At 40.2% G+C, this 22,889-nt stretch overlaps 1 protein-coding gene across 2 annotated transcripts in view; it reads right to left on the reverse strand.

Annotated features, from left to right (window-relative positions):
- The window catches only part of CARNMT1 (carnosine N-methyltransferase 1), a 45,780-nt gene extending 24,425 nt beyond the window's left edge, over nucleotides 1-21,355 (reverse strand). Inside the window, exons 1-3 of one of the 2 annotated variants that reach the window (XM_059656922.1) lie at nucleotides 20,890-21,355; nucleotides 11,621-11,816; nucleotides 10,411-10,574 (exon numbers count right to left, since the gene is read on the reverse strand). In XM_059656922.1, the coding sequence (XP_059512905.1) occupies nucleotides 10,411-10,574; nucleotides 11,621-11,816; nucleotides 20,890-21,134 (605 nt within the window). In that variant the 5' untranslated portion in view covers nucleotides 21,135-21,355. The remainder of the gene's footprint in view (nucleotides 1-10,410; nucleotides 10,575-11,620; nucleotides 11,817-20,889) is intronic. The other variant, XM_059656921.1, reaches the window with a different exon arrangement.
- Nucleotides 21,356-22,889: the final 1,534 nt, after the last annotated feature.

A 22,889-nucleotide genomic window follows, 5' to 3' on the forward strand; every position in this document is an offset into this window, starting at 1 on the left:
TTGTCTAATCAACCTGGATTTTGAAGGGCTATAATTAGGCCTCTTTTGTGGGATTTTGGGTTTACTTTTTATGGAAGAGTTATGACTCTAATATGGACATGGACTTTACTGTGCTTTATTAGCTTGATTTTTTTAAGGGTTTTTGATAGCTCATCTTATCTACTATGAGGAAACCAATTTAAATTAAACATGCAAAACGAATGATACAGGAAGAAGTGTGTAATTTTTCCAATAGTTTGAAGAACAGCAAAAGAGTTTGATAGATATTTTGGCACCCTTCATTTTAAAATTTAGAAATTCCTGTCCACTTTTATAATATTGATTTCTTCCAAGAAAGGGAAATGAGTGGCTAGTTAACAGTTATGGAAAAGAGGCTTTCTATCCTTTGAAACCTTTAAAATTTTGAACCCTGTGAAATGTTTTACCTAGTCAAAGAATGTTTAACCTACATTTCAGAAACAAAGATATTATGGATTTTGAGAAATATGTGGCCTTTATGTTTACAGAAGCTATTAAGCTATTGTCTATTATAGTGCAGAGCACTGAATATACACATTGAGAGCACCAACTAGAAACTTTTAAGAATATAATGCCCTTTTAAAGCAACAATGTTTATAAAAGCTCATAAAACTTAAAATATTAAAAAAAACTGAGCCCTGCTTGGTGTGGCTCAGTTGGGTGTCATCTTGTGCACCAAATGGTTGCTGGTTTGATTCCAGGTTAGGGCAGCGAACTGATGTTTCATTCTCACATCGATGTTTCTCTCTCTCTCTATCAATAAAAAAATTTTAAAAACTGCAAATGTAAGAAATTAGATCATTCTAGTAGTTGTTGAATAAGTCATGTAGGACCATTTTTATGATGACCATTTGTTAAAAATAACAAAATAACCTGTACCATTTATTAAACAGGGGTAGCCTTTAGAAACTGTAATTTTTAGCTGTTTATTCCAACTTAAGCCATGAGTCTTTGAAACAAGTCATATAAGGAAGATTTCATATCCTATAAAGAATAATTAGAAGCAGACCTCAGTGTTGCCCAACATTCATGGGTAAATAGGCAAAGATCCCTCCCAAGAAAGAAAAGTTCTAAACCAGGTAGTCTCACTGGTGAATTCTACTGAACATTTAAAAAATAATAAACACCAATTCTTCTCAAACTCTCCCCAAAATACTGAAGGGCAGGGAACACTTCCTAATTCATTCTGTGAGGCCCAGCATTATTCCCATACCAAAGTCAGATAAAGGCATCACAAGAAAAAAATTCACAAAAGAAAAAAACCATCAATATCACTTATACATATAGATGTAAAAATACTCAAAAAAATTTAGCAAATAGAATCCAAGAATATATAAAAAGAATTATTCACCGTGACCAAATGGGATTTATCTCAGTAATACAAGGGTGTTTCATCATAAGGAAAAGTCAATCAATGTAATATAGCACATTAATAGAAGAAAAAAATCCACAATAATTTCATTTGACAAAGAAAAGGCATTGACAAAATGCAGCACCTTTCATGACATAAACCCTCAAGACGTAGGAATACGGGATAACTCAATATGATCAAGAGCATTTATGAAAACTCACAGCTAACATCACACTCAATGGTGAAAGACTAAAGCTTTCCCTTGATCTAGAACAAAATAAGGAGCCTTCTTCACCTCTATTCAAGAAAAGAGGCAAAAGCCATTCTTCTAACGGAAAAGGAAGAAATTAAAACTATCTCTATTCACAGATGACATATCCTATATGTAGAAAATCACAAAGAATCCACAAGAAAGCTACTAGAGCTAATAAATAACCAGAATTGCAGGGTTCAGCACAAAAATCAGTTGGGTTTCTGTACATCAGAAAATGGAATTTATAATAGCATCTAAAAGAACAAAGAACTCAATACTTAGAAATAAATTTAACCAAGGAGGTGAAAGACTGAAAATTATAAAACATTGCTGCATGATATTAAAGAACATCTAAACAATGAAAAGATGTCTTGTATTCATGGATAAAAAGCTTTAACATTGTCAAGCTATTTTACTATCCAAAATAGTCTACATAACCCCTAACAAAATTCCAACAGCTTTTTCCACAGAAATGGAAACGCTTATTCTAAAAATCATATGGAATTGCAAGGGGCCCCAAGTTGCCAAATCAAACTTGAAAAAGAATAAATTGAAGGACTCATTTCCTGACTTCAAAAGTTACAAAACTAAATAAATTAAAATAGTATAGTTCTGGCATAAGGGCATATAGACAAATGGAATAGAGAGCCGGGAAATAAACCCTTGCATATACAGTCAATTGATTTTCAACAACAGTGCCAAGACACTTAAATGGGAAAAGGACAGTCTTTTTAACAAAGGGTGCTGGGAAACTGGATAGCCTCATTCATTCATTATTAATCCTTACCCCAGGATTTTTTTTCCCACTGATTTTTAGAGAGTGGAAGGGAGGGAGAAAAACATCGATTTGAGAGAGATACATCAATTGGTTGCCTCCTGGACATGCCCCAACTGGGGGCCAGGGATGGAACCTGCAACCCAGGTATATGCCCTTGACCAGGAATCTAACCCAAGACCTTTGGTGCGCAGGCTAACAATCAAACCACTAAGCCACACTGACAAGGGCTAAATAGTCATTAAAAGAATGAAGTTAAAAAAATAAACAATAAAAATAAATAAATAAATAAACCTCAACAACAACAACAACAAAAGTATGAAGTTAGACCTTACCTTATACCATACACAAAAATTAACTCAAAATGAATCAAAGACCTAAACTTAAGAACTATAACTCTTATGAGAAAATATTTGGGAAAATCTTCATAACATTGGATTTGGCAATGAATTAGATGTGACATGAAAGGCAACAAAAGAAAAAAATATATAAACTGGACTTAACAAAATTTTTAAATTTTGCACATCAAGGTACATTATCAAAAAAGTGAAAAAACCTACAGCATGGGAGAAGAAATTTACATATAATTTATCTAACAAGGAATTATTACATGTCAAAAAAGGGTCAAAGACCACTAAATCTCATCTATGATAACTAATCTTCAATCCAGACATAATCTATATATATAAAAGGCTAATATGCAAAGTGTCCCCTTGGGAGTTCGACTGAGAGTTCAATCGCTCGCTATGACGTGTGCTGACCACCAGGGGGTGGTGTGGAACGAAGGAAGGCCCCAGCCAGCAGCTGGGGAAGGAAGGAAGGCCCTGGCCGGCAGCTGGAAGGCCCCGATTGACCCTGATCACTGGCCAGGCCTAGGGACCCTACCCATGCACGAATTTTGTGCATTGAGCCTCTAGTTTCTCTATATAAAAGCCTAAGCAACTGAATGACCGAACGACCGAGGTTGACCGGTCGCTATGATGAGCACTGACCACCAGGGGACAGACGCTCAACACACAGGATTGGGCTCCCTCCTGTCTGGATCTAGCCTGTGGGGATCAGGCCAAAACCAGCTCTCCGACATCCCCGAGGGGTCCCAGATTGTGAGAGGGTGCAGGCCAGGGCGAGGGACCCCACCGGTACAAGAATCTGTACACCAGGCCTCTAGTAAAGAATATAAAAAGCTTGAAGAAGAGAGTGTTACATAAAAAACTAGAGGCCCGGTGCATGAAAATTCTTCCACTGGAGGGGGTGTTCTTCAGCCCGGCCTTCCCCCTCTCACAGTCTGGGAGCCCGCAGGGGCGGGAGGCGACCCGGCAGTCAGGGGAAGGAGATGCTCACATCACACCTCTGCTGCTGCCACTGCTGGCAGCGCAAGCCTTGGCCGGCCTTGGTTACCTGAGCCTCGGGCAGCCCTGGGCAGCTTGGCAGCTGCCATACAAGGCTTGACTGCGCCTCAGGCTGGCCCTGGGTGGCTGGGGGCTGAGGGGACTGGGGGACTCCAGAGGCAGGTGTGTGGAGCTGCGCACCTGCCACCCCGGCAGGGCTGAGGGGACTGGGCACTGCCATCTTGTGGCTGTGGGTGCTGCCATCTTTGAGGGTGTGGCAGTCAATTAGCATATTCCCTCCATATTGGCTGTGGATGCAGCCATCCTTTGCGATGGTATGAGGGTCAATTAGCATATTCCCTCTTTATTAGATAGGATTAGGAACCCCAAAATACTGTGTGCTCACTAATAAAACTTGAATACAAATGCATTAACAAGTCCGTGGATACTAAAAATGTAAATAAAAGCTTGCCAAATGAGTACTATATATGTCATGCAGTTCCAGTAGTTGAAGTATTTTAAATACTAGTATACCCAGCCCTAGCTGGTTTGGCTCAGTGGATAGAGCGACAGCCTGTGGACTGAAGGGTCCCGGGTTCGATTCCAGTCAAGGGCACATGCTTGGGTTGTGAGCTCGATCCCCAGTAGGGGGCATGCAGGAGGCAACTGATCAATGATTCTCTCTCATCATTGATGTTTCTATCTCTCTCCCCTTTCCTCTCTGAAATCAATAAAAATATATTTTTAAAAAGTCTATCCAGTTTTGAAACCTATGAATAAACTTTTTAGTAAAACGTTATCACCGAAATCTTCCTAAATGATATCTACAGGGCACAACCAAAAAAGAGCAATGAATTATTACTTATATTACTCCTGAATCTTATACATTAGATATCTGGAAACACAGAAATAAGCAATGGTCTTTTTTTGTTGTTTTTACATCTAATAACATAATAATAATAAATTCAATTATGCTTCCAACATTTCTCACTTACTGAGCTATTTCTGGGTCTCCCACCCAGAACACTTTACATCTGATGAAGAAATATTTATAGAATTGAAAATCAGTAGTCATAAATGTCATCAACAATGGAATAAAAATAAAGTTTTAAGTGATACAGGAATCATAAGTATAAAATAAATCTATAATCACTTCAACTGTCTGTTCAAAAGGTAATTATAGCACAGAATATAAAAAAAACTAGAGGCCCAGGGCACGGATTCGTGCACCAGTGGGGTCCCTTGGCCTGGCCGGCAATCAGGACCGTGTGAGGTTGGCTGTGGGAGCACACTGACCACAAGGGGGCAGCTTCTATGTTGAGCGTCTGCCTGCTGGTGGTCAGTGCATGTCATAGCAACCAGTTGACTGGTCATTAGGTTGACCGGTCATAATGGTCGCTTAGGCTTTTATATATATAGATTACTAGCGATAAGCAGAATACAGTGGGTGATTTTTATGATACTTAATCAGCTAAACACAATCTACATAGCATACAGACATTCAGGTATTCAAACGGGTAGATTAGCAGCCATTACACAGATGAAAACTTAGAAACTCTCCTTTTATAGAAAGCAGCAATATTGTTACTGTCATATTTCTAGATGCAAGGTTTATGGACAAAATTTTAAGTGATGAAAGCAGCTAATACATGTAGAATATTAAATATTAAAAACATTTGAGATTCACCCCGCCCCCCCATGCTAGTGGTCTGCCAGAAAAAGGGGAATGCCTGCCCTAACTGGTTTGGCTCAGTGGATAGAGAGTCAGCCTGCAGACTGAAAGGTCCCAGGTTCGATTCCAGTCAAGGGCATGTACCTTGGTTGCGAACACATCCCCAGTAGGGGGTGTGCAGGAGGCAGCTGATTGATGTTTCTCTCCCTTCGATGTTTCTAACTCTCTATCCCTCTCCCTTCCTCTCTGTCAAAAATCAATAAAATATATTTTTTTTAAAAAGGGGAGGAATGCCTTTTTTTCTGTTTGTCAATATTATTTACTTCAGTTTCTAGTGTTCCTGTACATACAGTGTCTGCCATTCAATAAAAAATTATGAAACATGCAAAGAAGCAAAAAAATGTAACCCACTGTTGTGAGAAGAAGCCTTCAACAGAGCTGACCCACAAATAGCACATATGTTAGGATTATCAGACGGGGATTTTAAAATAACCATTAAAAATGTTAAAGAATCAAGTGGAAAAGGCAGATCACATGTACAAATAGGAAATTTCAGCACAGAGAAAATACACACACACGACAAAATATATCAGTGGTTCCCAACCTTTTTTTGGCCATGCCCCACCTAAGTATCTCTAAAATCCTGATGCTCCCCGCGGTGACATATAATTCTTATTCAAAAAGTGAACTCCTATTCACATGGAGGAAGCCTAAAAGGCCACTAACTTGGTCTAAACAAGCTTCCAAAGAACATGGCATCCATGAAAGAGAAAAATAAAAGAATGAAAGGATAGTTGAAGTACTAGTACTGAGGAAGAAAGCACTAAGAAACTGTTTAAAAACAAAAATAATATGAAGTGATATAAAAAAATAGCAAAGTGTCAAAACATAATAGAGAACTGAATGCATAAATAGGTCACGACATATATTTATATACTGTCTATGAGGCCCCTAGAACCATAAGAAATGCAAAAAATTCACTGTTAATAACTCATTCTCAAATTGGCCCCCTTAAAAATCAAATTGCCCCCCGTGGGATGTGTGCCTCACATTGGGAACCACCAAAATATATGTATATACTGAAGTGCTAGGATGTTTTTTTTTTAATGTATCAGAAATAAGTCTTTCAGTGAGGTTTATCAACAGACTGGCATAATAAAGAATCAGTCAAGTTCAAGTAAGGTCAATATAAATTATACAAAGTAATATACAAAAAGAGTTAGGGGGCAGTATGGAAAAAGGCCATACCAAACCTGACAATGTCACAGTTTAATGTAACTGGAGTCCCAGAAGAGAAAGAAATAGAGAAAAGGGGAGGAGAAATACATGAAGAGATAAGAGCAAAGAATGTTTGATTTGGTGATATATATCCAAACTTCCAGAAGCAAAGCAAACCCCAAGCAGGATAAACATAAAGAAACCCACATCTGGCCCTAACCAGTTTGGCTCATAGATAGAGCGTCAGCCTGCGGACTCAAGGGTCACAGGTTCGATTCCGGTCAAGGGCATGTACCTCGGTTGCAGGCACATACCCAGTGGGGAGTGTGCAGGAGGCAGCTGATTGTAAAAAAAAAAATCAATAAAATATATTAAAAAAAAAGAAAAGAAACCCACATCTAGGCACCTTATATTCAAACTGCTGACAAACAAAGTTGGGGGTGGGGTGAAGGAATGGGGAATAATGCTTAATGGGTACAGGATTTATTTAGGGTTGATGAAAATGTTTTAGAACTAGAGAGATGTGAAGGAGGCACATTGTGAATGTACTTAATGCCACTGAATTATTGAGTTTAAAACGGTTACTTCTGTTATATGCATCTCTCTTAATTTTTTTAAATGAGGAGAAAAAAGACATGAATATATAATTCTCAAAACAAAAAAAGATACAAAATGGCCCTTACACATATGCAGATGATAACTTCACTCATAAGAGAAATACAAAATAGAATTATGCCAATATACAATTCCCCACCCATTAGGCTGGCAAAAGTTTGAATACTAATATGTTGACAAACAGGCACTTCCATAAATTGCTAGTAGGAAGGCAAAACCCTTAAAGGGTACGTGGCAATAACTGTGGCAGACAGATACTAAAGTGGCCCCCACTTCCTGGTGTTCATTCCTTTTTATAATCCCCACCCTTTGAAAGTGTACAGGACGTAGAATTGCTTCTAACCAAGTTATATCACTCCTGTGATTTTAAAAAATATATATTTTACTGATTTTTGACAGAAAGGAAGGGAGAGGGATAGACAGTTAGAAACATTGATGAGAGAGAAACATTGATCAGCTGCCTCCTGCACACCTACTGGGATGTGCTCGCAACCAAGGTACATGCCCTTAGCTAGAATCGAACCTGGGACCCTTCAGTCCGCAGGCCGACGCTGTATCCACTGAGCCAAACTGGTTAGGGCAACTCCTGTGATTTTTTTTATGTTACATTATGAAAGACTCCATTCAGAGCCTACCTGTTCTAGATTTTTCTTGCTAACTTGATAAAGTGGCCATTTGTGAAAAACCCACAAGATACAGAACTGCGAGGCCTCTAGGAGCAGAGACAAGTTTTTATTATTTTCAAAGAGGACATGTATTCTAGATCTCATCATGAAGAAACATCAATGTCAAACAGGAAAATTCAATAAAATAATTTCCTTGTATTCTTCAAAAATGTCAATGTCATAAACTCAGGCAAAAGGCCAAGAAACTGTTCCAGATTAAAGACTAGGACATTAGACAAGAGAAGGCAATGTGGCACTGAAGCAAGATGCTATCTATGCTATTGGTTTTGAAGTTGGAGGGAGGGAACCAAGGGACTAAAGGAAAGCAGCTCAGCCTAACTAAAACCTTGATTTTAGTCCAGAAAAACTGATTTGAGATTTCTGATCTCTAGAGCTCAAAGAGAATAAAATGTATGTTCTAGACCAGGGGTGGGCAAACTTTTTGACTCGAGGGCCACAATGGGTTCTTAAACTGGACCGGAGGGCCGGAACAAAAGCATGGATGGAGTGTTTGTGTGAACTAATATAAATTCAAAGTAAACATCATTACATAAAAGGGTCCGGTCTTTTTTTTTTTTAGTTTTATTCATTTCAAACGGGCCGGATCCCGGATCCCGCGGGCCGTAGTTTGCCCACGGCTGTTCTAGACAAACAAACAAACAAGGAAACAAAAGATTAAGACGTTATAATCAAATGTACTACAATATCCTAGATTGGATTCTAGACTGGACAGAAAAGTGTTATAAAGGACATTATCAGGATGATTTATGAAACTTGAATATAGGCTATAAATTAGAAAACAGTATTCATAGTTAATTTTCCTTAATGTGATAATTGCACTGTGTTTATATTAACACATTGTATGCGGGAAACGTATTTATACGTTTTACATAAGAGCGCAGGACACGTATTAATACGTTTTTTATAGACTAGCGGTAGAATGCGGGTAACGTATAAATAGGTAAACTAAAGTTATCATAATTTTACTGAACATTGCCATTTGCGCAAAAAATTAGCAAAAATGGCCCGCGCCACCTGTTAGCGCGCAATAAAAACTACCTGCAAACAATGTGTTAAGAGAATATCATTGTCCTTAAGAACATACATATAAAGTAGGGAGGGTAGGAGGCAGGAAAGTAGAAAAAAGAAATAATAAAGCAAATGTAAAATGTTAAGAATTTATGAATATAGGTAGAGTATATGAGAGCTCTCTATACAAATTCATACATCACATCTGTAATTCTAAAGTTATCCTATATAATAAAAGGGTAATATGCAAATCGACCGAACAGCAGAACGACTGGTCGCTATTAAGCACACTGATCACCAGGGGGCAGACGCTCAACGCAGGAGCTGCCCCTGGTGGTCACTGTGCTCCCACAGGGGGAGCACCGCTCAGACACAAGCCGGGCTATGGCTGGCAAGCACAGAGGTGGTGGCGGGAGCCTCTCCTGCCCCTGCAGCAGCGCTAAAGATGCTAAGGATGTCCAAGTGCAGCTTAGGCACGCTCCAGCAGAGGGACACCTCCGCCGCCCCCCCCCCCCCCCGCCCCAGTGCATTGATGTCGTGCAAACTGGGCCTCTAGTTTCAAAATAAAAACTTTCTTTAAAAGAGAGAAAGAAGACACACACACACACACACACACACACACTGAAATTTCTTAAAGATGTCAATCACTGAAGAAGGGAAGGAGATCAGGAAAAGGAACCTATCTATGAAAAACTGAATCCCATCCAGTGGTTCTCCTTATATAATCTCCACATCAGGAGTTTCTAACCTGATATCCAGAGACCCAAGGTGTCTATGGAAAGAATTCACTGAATCTATGATGGGAATAGGAAAAAAATTACGCTTTAATTTCATTAACCTTTAACTGATACTTAACAATAGAAATCACGTTTTCACTTCATATTAGTTACTGAAATTCTCAAAATAACATATGCACTGTTCAGTATTTTCACAATACAGTAATTCTTACTGCTAGATTTTAATGCAATACATGAGAAAGAGCAGCTTTTTAAGTTTTTGATAACTGTATTTCAAAATAACTGGTTTCTTGGGAATCCTATGTATTCTATCTTATACATTTATATATGTTATTCTCATAGGCTTCAGACTGTTCAAGGTTTCAACATAAAAAAGTAAAGAATCTGCTGTAAGGTATCAATCCCTCATTTGCTTACAAGGATGTCATAATGAGGAAAATTAAAACAGTTTGCAGCTTTTTGCTCTGCCATAAAGCAAATGATAAAGACAGCATTGATAATGAACATTCAATCTAACCCTCTCATTATTTAAATTCTAATTTCCAATATGTGCTAAAGCAAAATTTTTTCATGTTAACTGCAACCTCACATAAAGCATCCAAGAACAAATATACCACCACACACCCACACATGAAAAAAATACAGGCACAAGTAACTATAAAAATGAATCAAGACTGTGAAATGCCTCATAGAAAAACTCAGTGCTTACATATCTTAAAGAAATTGGTTAAAAACAAGATACTATTTACCATCTCTCTTTTGGAAAATTTTTTAAAATTTCTTTAATGATTGGCTGGTAGCAGGCATCCCTTTCTGCTTTTCCACTTTCACACCAGTCTCTCACAAACTGTTTCAATGTGGATTTTAACTTATCCATGTCAAATGTAGATGCTGGCATAATCTTCCCATTCCCCTGTTTAAAAAAGAGAAATCAATTAGTTTCTGAGAAAAGTAATCAATCTTGAATATAGTTAAATAGACATGCTACTAAGAGGCTATATAGATGGTTTAGTGGATAAATCACTGGCCTCTCACCTCAGCAGGGTTTGAATGCAGCTTGAGATCCTAAATGAAAAGTTTGGTGGTCTCACTTCTACCCTCAATAGATTATGGTCCATTAATCATGAAACCACCATATAATTAAGCAGTCTTTACTCGGGAGAGGACCAGCATTGCTATGGAGATCAAACATTCTCTCTCTAAGAAAGAAAAGAAAGTCCTTCCAGGTCATTGATGGGGCAGCATGGAGAGGCTCACAGTGGAGTGGCCCAACTGTATCTATCCTGTGGATAAAAAAGAGGACTTCAGTTTCCATTACTGCCAGTCCCTTGTGCTTTTTAAGTGAAAATCATTTCTTAAAAGATGACTTGCCCTGGCCAGTATGGCTGTTAGCTAGAGCATCATCCTGTGCACCAAAGGGTCATGGGTTTGATTCCTGGTCAGGGCACATGCCCAGATTGTGGGTTCAATCCCTGGTTGGGGCACATGCAGGAAGCAGCTGATTGATGTTTCTCTCTCTCTCTCTCTCTCTCAGAGCCTGCCTTCCCCTTTCTTTAGAAACAATGAAAATCATATCCTTGGGTGAGGGTTGAAAATAAAATAAAATAAACAAAAGATGACTATCAATAGATACAAGATACTGAGAACAATGAGTTTAGCAAGGGAAAGTAATTTTACATAACTACTAGTTTATAAAAATTTAAGTCACTACTCTATATGCCAGAACACCATGAAAGTGTGCAAAATGCCAAGAATTATCTTAGTATTTAAAGAAAAAAGTCAGTGAACAAATCCAGTTTTCGGCATACTGTTCTATTAAGCCTAATCAAATGACTGAATATACAAGAGGAAACATTCTCTAAGTAGAGCAAATGACCAATGCAAAATTATAAAAATGAAATCCTCAAAATATTGAGATTAAACTCTAAAATAAAAACAAATAGAACAAATTTCACATACATTTTCTCCATATTCTTTATTTTCAAACATATGTATGCAATCATTCACAATGGTCAGTAGTATTTCTTGATTATGATCAATGCATTTCCGGATCTTGTCCAAGTGGAGAAGAAACTGAGGAAGGAGTTTCTGTTGATTAGCTGGAAGTGATCGAAACTGTCTTTCTGTTCGGTTCACTCGCTCATGCATACTGGTGCTAAAACATAAAAGGTGTTTTTTAAATTGGCAAAAAAAAATTCTCAGCAGAGGCCAATCTTACTTTAAGGTTGTCTTTCTGTACAATTATTCCCTTATAATCTACATAATAAAAGCCTAAGCGACCTTTATGGTGGAATGATTGGTCGCTATGACGCGCACTGACCACCGGGGGCAGGTGCTCAATGCAGGAGCTGCCCCCCTGGTGGTCAGTGTGCTCCCACTGGAGGAGCGCCGCTCAGTCAGAAGCCAGGCTCTCCCGCCTCCACAGCAGCGCTAAGCAAGGAGCAGCGAGCAGGCAGGTGGTAAGGAGCAAGGGGTCCGGGACTGAGAGAGGGCATAGGCCGGGCTGAGGGATTCCCCCTGCCATGCACGAATTTCGTGCACCAGGCCTTTAGTGTTGAATAATGTACTGTCACAATCTTTTGGTTCCCTAAAGCAGTGGTCACCAACTGGTGGTCTGTGGACTATTGGTGGTCTGTGAGGTCCAAAAGGTTGGCAACCACTGGTTTAAGGATACCTTTGGAGAAGCAGTTGCCAACCAGTGGTCCACGGACCACTGGTGGTCCATAAGGTCTGAAAGGGTTGACAACTGCTGCCCTAAAGGATATCCACTTAGAAAGTCTTAATATGTTTTTACCTTAGTACAAATTCTCTAAGCAGCCAAACAAAAGACAAACTGTTTATAACCAGTAAAAGTTATAAACACCAATGAGAAGAGGGGGACAAAATATTACAGAAAATTAGTGTACAATAAGTTTATTGTTATGATTTCAATTTTCAAACTTGAAATTTTCAGCAAAAGTAGCTGAATGCTTTAGATACCTCCATCAAGTTAACAGAATGCTGCTCTGAAATTGCTTTAGGATAAAAAACGTGTTTTGAAATAAACTAAGAGCCGACCAAGTTGAATTTTTCAAAATATCATAAAAGATACTAGAGGCCCGGTGCACGAATTCATGCACTGTGTGTGTGTGTGTGTGTGTGTGTGTGTGTGTGTGTGTGTGTGTGTGTGTTGTAGGGGGGAGGGCTGGATCTCTCAGCCCAGCCTGCGCCCTCTTGCAGTCCGGGACCCCTCGCTTCTTACCGCTCGCCTGAAGAGGAGGCAGGAAAGGCTCTCCACTACCGCCGCTGTGTGTGCTCGCTAGCTGTGAGCCTGGCTTCTGGGTGAGCGGCGCTCCCTCTGTGGGAGTGCACTGACCACCAAGGGGCAGCTCCTGCATTGAGCATCTGGTGGTCAGTGCGCGTCATAGAGACCAGTCGTTTCGCTGTTCAATAGATTTGCATATTAGGGCTTTATTATATAGGATTATGTATCACCAAAGTAGTAAACAAATTAAAAATTGAAATTCCATAGCATCTTACATGACAATATTCACACTTTGCATTCTTAAAGTTTCCAAAGAACTATGTCCTGGCAGGTGTGCCTCAGTGGCTAAAGTACAATCTCAAAGAGTCAAGGGTTCCATCCCTAGTCAGGTCACATTCCAGGGTTTCAGGCTCTGGTTGGAGCATGTGCATGAGGCAACCCATCAACGTTTCTCTCCCCCCCTCTCTCTCTCTTCCCCCCTCCCCTCTCCCCCTTCTCTTTCTAGAATCAATGAAAAACATATTCTCAGGTGAGGATTAAAAGTTTCACGTTGGGAACTACCTATCTATAAAATCTGAAAAGAACATCATGCCCTAGCTGGTCTGGATCAGTGGCTAGCGAGTTGGCCTACGGACTGAATTCCGGTCAAGGGCACATGCCCAGGTTACGGGCTTAATCTCCGGTGGGAGCATGCAGGAGGCAATCAATCAGTGATTCTCTCTCATCATTGATTTTTCTGTCTCTCCCTCTCCCTTCCTCTCTGAAATTAATAAAAATATATTTAGAAAAAAAATGAAAAAAACATCATTTTTAAAAGTTAAATGCTATACTCACAGTGAAATGCAATTTTACTCCAATCTGATGGGCAAAATTTAAAAGCCTGTCTATATGAAATGTTGGTAAATAGTGGAATAATTAGATATTTATATACTGATCGATGGTGGGTACATAAATTAGTACAACTACTTTGGAAAATAATTTAGCATTACCTAGTAAAGCTTAATATGCACATTCCACATGACCTAGCAATTATACTCCTAGACACATACTCAAGAAATTCCTGCAGATGGTCACCATGAAACATGAAAAAGCTTTATCAGAGCACTGTTAGATATAACAAACTAAAAATCTGGAAACAACCTAAAGGTCCATCACCAGTAGAGTGAACAAACAAAGTACAGTATAGTCACACAAGGAAATGCAGTTAAATTAATAAATTATGGCTATATACAATATGGATGAAACTCAGGAATGTAAATATTTGCTTAAAAATCAAGTTGTAGAAAAATACTTAATATATAATTTCATTTTATGTAAAAATAAACAATATATTGTAGGAACTGAACATATGTAGAAAAACTACAAGGAAAGCAAGGAAACAAAAATTCAGTAAAGTGATGTGCTTTGAGGGGAAAGGGATAGGATATTATTCTTTTTTAAAACTGGGTGGTAGATTCATGGTGTTCACTGCACCATTTTTTTACATTTTACATATAAAAACAAATAAACGTGTATGTTTCTTTATTTACTCAATATTAAAAAATACATTTCATTTGGTTGCCTGGATTTCTCTATTCACCCAAACAACTCATTTTTACCTTATGCCAAATTACTCTGTAATTTCTGAACAGTAATATTTAAAGAAGTTCTGAAGAAGCTTCTTATAAAACTTAAGTAAAAACCTAGACATGTTTTTGGGAGCTGGGGTGTGGTGGTATTCAGGGGTTAGAGGCGATGTGAAAAGATCAAATTGACAGTGATTGGTTGTACTGATGTCTGCTCTTTTGCTTCATTCCTCTCCAGACAGTATAATAGTGAGCTCTGGAATCAAATAGATCTGGACTGAAATCCAGCTAATGTCCCCTACTGACTATGTGGCCCTTGGCAAGTTACTTCCATTCTCTGTCCTCCACTGTCTCATATATAAAAACATGAACAACAGTGGTGACGATGAGTACAGAAACTATCATCCATTGAGATTTAGTAAATTCTGGCCACTAAACCAAGTCATTACAGTGCTTAAATATAGTAGGCATATCTAATTAATAAAACTATTATGTTGACAATGAAAATATGGAAAATGCAGAAAAGTAAAAGTATTCTTTTAATTAAAAGTATAAATCCCTCTTTTAGAGGTAACCACTTCTAACTTGTTGGCATATTTCTGTTTTGTTGTTTAAGACAAAGTCATTTAGCACCTTTCTCATGAAAATGTGGTAGGTAGACAAAACAGCAGATCATCTGGAAGCGGTTAGGAATGGAGAATCTCAGGCCCTACACCAGACCTTCTGAAATGTTATCTGCCTTTTGACAAGATCTCCAAATTATCCATATGCATATTCAAGTTCTAGAAGCATTTGTAAGTCTTTATCCTTATTAGAGGAATTTTCCCAGGTCAGAAAAAGGTTCTCAAATGACTATATGGCAAATGACTGCAATGATATTTCATCATTTCACCTTATGCAACCAAAATTTACTTAGCTATTTCCCAAACACTGGGCATCTAAATACTTTCGCTTGCCCATATGATAAATTTTTGTGTTCAAATCTGTCTATAGTGTAGAAAAAAAAAAAAAAACACACACACAAATTCCCCAAAGAATGACCAGGTCAGAAAGGATAGTACTTTTAAGTCTCTTGATACAAAGTGATTTTCAGAAAGATTGTACCAATTTATATTTCCAGCAGTAGAGTATGACACTAATGGAACTATTTAAGGAGACCATGCATGGTATGTTGCAGAGTTGCAAGTTTACAATTTACCGTCAAGAGATTAAGTAGTCTTTTAGTACTTCATTTCTAGTATTCCTGGACATTGGGTGCCCCACAATCATCCTCTCACTATACCTCAAAAATCAACATATCCAAAATGAATTTAGCACGTCCCACCAAAAAAACTTGTACTTTTTCCTACATGGCTGATATCAATGAGTGGCATACCATACTCAAGTCAGAAACTAACAAGTCATCCTAAAATGCCTCTTCTCATAGCCCACACAATCAATTAAGCACAAGATCCTTTTGATTCTACTTCATAAAACTATCTGCAAATTATACCCCTCTCCAATGCTTTAGCTCAGTCCCTCATTATGTTTCCCAATGATTACTGAGAGGCCTGCTACCTAGGAATGCTGTTCCCAACCTAACCTCCCCATCAGATGAATTCTTCTAAAATACAAGTCTCACCTTTGTCACTATTTAACCTCCATATTTCACCACATGTAAAAAACAATCAATAAATGTTCAGTGAGGCAATCTAGGTGCCACTTTTTGTTCTCTATGGAGACTACTTATTTCTATGATAGCAGGGGAGCTGAAGTAAGTTATGGATTGGTCAGAAAAACCTAACATATTTGCTGTCAATTCCTGTTACAGAAGTGATGTAAGTACACAGCGTGGGATGAGCTGTAACATATCCCTTAACCCTTGGTTACTTACTGGTATGCCAAGCTATCCATAACAGACATCCACAGTGACTCTCTTGAAGTGAGGTTTTACCAAAGTTGAAAAGAGTCCAGTCCTTACTGTACTATTATAACTGGGGATAGCTTCACTATTCTGGAAATGCTTATGAGGAATAGAGTGAAGAAATAAAATGGAGTCACTATATAGTCAAGCTATGAAATTACTAAAATCAATTAGGTTGAGGTCTGAGGAAATTATTTTATTGTTGTTTTAATCAGCCTGGAACTTAAAATTTTGAATTTTCCAGTTCTGCAGTAATGCCTGGACATGCATGATCACTCAATGTCAGACTCATGTATCAAGACCACCTGACATCCATAATCCAGAATGCCTGACACACCCAGGACCAATCCTAGTGCAGAGAATACAGGACTGATTATTCTCAAAAATGCACATTTTACTATAAGAACTCTTAACTTTTTTTTTTCTTCAAAACACACCTGAGTTCAAAAAAAACCTGAGTTTTGCCTAGTGGTGTTTCCAGTTTGTAAATCCTAGGACACTTGAATATCATTTCTTTTTAGCCAGAGCCTCCAGGCTCTTTTTTGAGTGTGTTGGACAACTCTTTGAGTGTGTGTTAAGACAGGGGTGGCAAAACATGCTTCCCCACCCCTGGCTACTTGGTCTGTTTTTGTAAAAAGGGTTTTACTGGATCATAGCCATGCCCACTTATTCACCTACTGGGGCAGAGTTGAATAGTTGTAACAGAGACCACTTAGTCCCAAGAGCTTAAAATATTCATCGCCTAGCCTTAAAAAAAAAAAAAAAAGTCTGCCTACCTTACTTTAAAGCAAGCATGTCAAACTCGTGGCCCACGGGCCCCATGTGGCACACAACTAATATTTTTGTGGCCCAGCCAATATAACAGTATGTAAGAAGCGTTTTAATAAAAATTTTGTAACTTAATTTTTACAATATCCTGTTATACATAATTATTAATAACAAACTACAACGTTCGCTAATGACTGATTACTATAATCGTGTTGCATTTATTTCCCTTAGGCGTCATCCGCCCAGGCGCACCATTTCTCTCCACTAATACTAGCAGTGAATGTTTTAGCAGCCGATTGCCATGTCATTAGTCTTGGACTGACTTGTTTGGTGCGCGCTACAGGAAATCTTTCACTTTCAGAGAAAAAGAAAAATAGGTTCATTTGCATTACGCTTATTAATTTGTGCAGTAATTCAGTGTCTGGTAAGTTAATGTTCAAGAAAAATATTAATTTTTATTTAAATGTTCTATTATTTTATGTTAATGATGACTCATTTATTTCAGCCCTTTGTATTCAGCATTTCTCTATTGAAATAAACCTATGTTTCTATGAAAATAGAAGCATTTGGGTTTTTTTGCGGCCCACAAAAACTTAACCCTTATTTACTTGGTCCGTGTTAGCCTCTGAGTTTGACATGCTTGCTTTGAAGGAATGTTTTATAACCTTCAGACTCTCCTTGGTTCTGAACTCAATCAGCATAATGAGGCCACATCTTTTGGCAGCTAAGGGGAGAGAGTAGTCAGCAGCTGACTTCTGTAAGGGTGTCTCTACCTCCAGCTCTCTCTAGAAGGCTGGTCTAGGCAGTGACCCTAACTCTGACTCAGTGGCCTTTGATCAGGGTGGGTTTATGCTGGGTGTGAGCCGAAGGCCAAGGTCAATGACCCATCCCTCTGAACCTGTTGAACTCTAGAATTCCACACAGGAAAGCATACCTTTCAGAAGGAAAGTCTGCCTCAATCCATTTAAAATATGTATTAAATACCCAAGGTTAAAATTGTCTTACTAGTATCACTGCTTATAAGGGTAAAATTTTAGTAAATGATTTTGGATTTCAAGCCAGACGCTACCACAATTTGGCTGTGTAACCCTAGGCAAGTTACTCATCTCTTCATATGCCTATCCCCTCACCTGTAAAAATGAGCGCTACATCTGTTCTAAAAAATAAATCTCACCTAACCGCTGTTTCCAAGAGTTGGCCAATTCTGACAAGATCTTTGATCGTTCAATTGTAATATTTTCCATGTAACTAGGTATCTTCATTCATAACAAGAGTAGTATTTTAAGGCTAACAACATTTTTTTGCTATGCATTACAATGCTATAGTCATTTTTAGAGAATGTCATCTAAGTAAAATCTGTAGGAAGTACAACATTGGAAGCCACTGGAAAGAGAAAACATTAATAAAAAGACATTTCTTGCCCTATGACTTTCATCTAAATCTCATATATATTAAAAGGCATTTAGCAGTAAAACCAAACTCTGGCTACTGAGACTGAGGAAATGCATTTTTAATTTTATTAAGTTTTAATTAGTTTAAGTTTTAATTTAGCCAGATGTAATTAGCGGCCAAGGTATTAAACAGCCCAACTCTAGAAAATCATAAAATGTTGGAATGTAACAATCCAGTGTTTTCTGCTACACGATGCTTTCTGTGACACTAATCCTTTCAGTGATATTTTAAGAAGTATATTTTTAATCATATACTTTTCAGTCTAAAGATATAAAGTGTTTCATCAGAGAGTACATACAAATAAAAAGGATTGTTTTTAAAAAATGAAGTTTTCCTCAATCCCACATTAAACTGGTAAAGGAGAGGGATGAGAGTATAGGAAACTATCACAACTACTAGAACATGCACACAATTGCTCTTTTTTATATTGCCACACTTGGCTCCTAGATTCAGGTCAAAGTCCCTCTGCCCCCACAACAAAAAGGTCCATCTGATACCTAATTATAATATCATTTCTAAATTAGTCCACACATTTTAATTATGTCCATTATATTCCCAAGACATTTCCCAATATTCTTTCTAGATTTTTAATAGTAAAATGCACAGAACTTTTCTGCATCTACCACTCTTAGCTATCTAATGTCAGCTGCTTCTCCTGCCACAATAATTACATCAAATTCAATCCTCTGGTTATCTGCCTTCCTTCCTCTGTTCATACTAAATAAAATACCCATACTACTAACTTCCTTTTGGGCTCTATAATTAATGCAATTCATGGTTCCTATCCTTATGTTTAGTTAGTAAATTATGTCATCAAGATCTTTGAACTTCAGCCCTGGCCGGTTTGGCTCAGTGGATGGGGCTTCGGCCTGCGGACTGAAGGGTCCCAGGTTCGATTCTGGCCAAGGGCACATGCCTGGGTTTCGGGCTTGATCCCCAGTAGGGGCATGCAGGAGGCAGCCCATCAATGATTCTCTCTCATCTTGATGTTTCTATCTCTTTAACCCTCTCCCTTCCTCTCTGAAATAAAAAATACATATTTCTTAAAAAGATCTTTGAACTTCAAAAATTCATGTCATAAATGTAATCAGATTCTAAACAACTTTAAGCTTTTATAGAGCGAGTTTCTAAATTCAGAATAATAATGGACTAGTTTACCAACTGTTCACAAATTGACAGACTACTTGGGAATGACATGTATTTCTTTGCTATTATTTCCTATTTGTTAAAAATAGAGCTTCAAAAACCTATGTCAAGCACTGGTGACATAAAAATAAATGAGGCTGTCCCTGCCCTTGGGGAGGTCAGAGTCAAGCAACATAAAAAAAGTTTGCATAAAGCACAGCAGAAGCCCATCTAGGGAAACCATTTTTCTCACGGGGAAGGTCATGTTTGATTACAACCGCAGACTCAGAATATGTCCCCCAGTGGACTCATCTCTTACACGAACAAAATACTACTTTTCTTTGCCTACAAATCCAGTTGATTTAAGTCCCATTCAGATCTCTAAATTAAAATTTTGTGGCTAAGCTTAGTTGAACATCTATCTAGAAGAAAAGTAGAAGTTAGCCAACTATAAAGCCCTACCACCACGCCAGGCTCACCGAGAGAATTCGATACATAGTTGCAAAATAAAAGATCGCAACGGTGGCTCTCTCTCACCGTGCCTTCTCTCCAGCCCCTCCTTAATTAGCAAATGTTAGAACACCCGGACCACCTCCGACCTCATTTCACCCACCAGCTAGAGACACTGAGCCGCATCACTCATCGCTCCCCACCAACGTGCTCGCACTTCCTCGGCGCCAGGGGGTGGGGTGGGGTGGGAAGCTCAGGCTGTTCTCACAGGAACTGGCCAGTTTGGGGAAACGCGTCCTGCCGCATCCCACGTGGAGGTGAACTTGGGCTCTGCGAATGTTCAGTTTGGAGACCATCGACAACACAAACAATCATGCCCGGCACTGGACAATCTACCACCACCCTCTTCTGTCTGCAATCGTCACAGCATTTTTCTGATCACCCCCACCGGCCTCAAAGCCAGACCTTCCACGTGGGATGGAAGGCAGGAGAGCCAATCTGATCCTGCGGTCAGAAGACAAGAGCAGCGGACGGGTGAGCAGGGCCGAGAGGGGGTAGGACGGTGCGAGGTGACTCGGGGACCCCGAGGTCAGCTCAGGCGGCCTGGGCCGGGAATCCCGGAGGCGTGGCGGCCGGGGGAGGGGGGAGGGAGGGCGAGCGCGGGGGCGCAGCGGGCGGGCGCCCCGACGGGCCGGGCCGGGGTCCGCCGCGGGCTCCTTACCCGTAGTAGCGGAAGGCATTGATGATCTTCCAGAAGTGCTCGCGCTCCAGCCTCTCCTCCTCCTCCTCCGTGCTGCGCGTGGCTGCCGCCGCCGCCGCCGCCGCCGAGTCCACCGCGACCGAGCCCAAACGCCCGGCGGAGAACTGCACTTCCACCTCCCCGCTCCCGTCGCGGCCCCCGCCCCCGCCCCCGCCGTCCTCCCGCAGCCGAGAGGCGGGCGGCGAGAGGCGCCGCCGTCGCTGCATCGCTGCCGCGGCCCTCAGCCTGGCTCGCTTGCGTCTCGCCGCGAAGGAAAGCGTGGTGGCGGCTGTTCGGCCTTCCTCTCGTCACGCCCCCTGCTCGCGGTGCGCCCCGCCTCCGCCGGCCTCCGGCCTCAGCCGCGCGGGATGCTCCGCCGGGTCTTCACGGCTCCCAGACCCAGCGCGCAAGACCAGGCGAGGGGACGACGGCAAGCCGCGGCCGCCTGCGCTCATTGGCTGCCGACCTTGGGCGACGGCGCGTGACGCCACGACGACACGCACAGTGGGCGGGGCAGAGGGCCGGGTGGGAGGAGCGATGGAGGAATTCCCGGGTGGTGCTGGCCTGACACCTGCCAGCGGCCTCGTGGGTGGAGTTCAAGAGCCTGCAACTGCTGGATCGTGGAACAGGCAAGAAGCTAAAGGACAGCGGAGGGAAAAGCAGAACAACAGGTTAAGCTTTGATGAATTTATCCGGAATTTTTAGTTCACAAAGTCTAGAAGGAAGGTCTTGAATTCTCCCTAATTTAAGTTTTAATTCATTTCCTAAAGGAATTTCTCCTTTTACTTACATAAGGGGAGAGGAACACTACCATCTTGTCCGTGTCTAGGGACCTGTGAAAAGCCTAATCGGGCCCTGACTGGCGATGGCAGCAGAGGAAAAGGCAGGGACCTAGCTCTAAGCGGTACCTGCCTCTGGAAGACCACCAAAGTGCACAGGGGCCCCAATGCCTCACCATTGGCGGGGCACTAGCATCTAATCGTGGCCCTTAACAATGCACTGGCATCTAGGTGGGAAATAGAGAAGTGTATTCACTATGTTTTCTTATTTTCTGTATTCTTGACGCTCTGCCACCCAAAGCTTCTCCTGGGAAGAGACTGCCCCGCCCAGGGCTAGCTAACACCTAGAGAGAGCAACAAATTCCCAGAACCTTTCATATGCAAACCGACCAAGCCTGAAGCCACAGCCACCTCCTTACTCAGATTCTTATACACCAAGCCAATATTCCCCTCCCTGATCAACCCAGGGCCAGGCATCAATTTGAGACAGTCTCTACCCCAAATCCTGCTAAAATCATTCCAACTAGTCAATCCTAACACACGTACTCTGCTTTGCCTTTCCTTTCCTGTGGAAACCACCATACAGGCTTGTACCCATGCTTTACCCTCACTCTTTCTGCCTCATGGCTGATCCTAGTGCTTCCAGTGTGGCCCTGCATGTGTGGCATCCCCTCCTCTTGGGTACTTGTAAGGAGCAAACTCTCTTGTCAAGGGCAGCTGTCTCCTGATCTCATGGTCTCACCATGCCTGAATAAATAATAAAACCTACATTTTAAAACTGGGAGTTATTATCAGGCCCCTCCAAATGCCCTAAAAGTATGATTAATGTTATTATCAGTCCCCTCCAAATGCCCTAAAAGTGTGATTTTATAACATAGTCACTAATATCATCTCCCCTTTCCTGCTATCTTTGTTTTTAAATCAGTAAGATGGGAACTAAATTACCAGAAGAGCTGAGCTCTGATCAGCAACAACTTGTCCAGACTTCATTTATTCTTAAGATTCTAACCATTGATTTCCTAAAGAAAAGTAACTTATCCAAGAATTTACCAGTCAATCTGCATCTTAAGTGTGAAAAATTCTAAAGTGTTCTGAACACAAGAGAAATGTAATTCAGGATCCAAGCCTTCAAGAAGCTTGTGGTACAAAGCTAGAAAACATTAAACAATTAAGAAGATTTAGTGTTAAAATAGTATAGATTAA

The sequence above is a fragment of the Myotis daubentonii genome, chromosome 11 (assembly GCF_963259705.1).
Source record: "Myotis daubentonii chromosome 11, mMyoDau2.1, whole genome shotgun sequence".
NCBI classification, from domain to species: Eukaryota; Metazoa; Chordata; class Mammalia; order Chiroptera; family Vespertilionidae; genus Myotis; species Myotis daubentonii.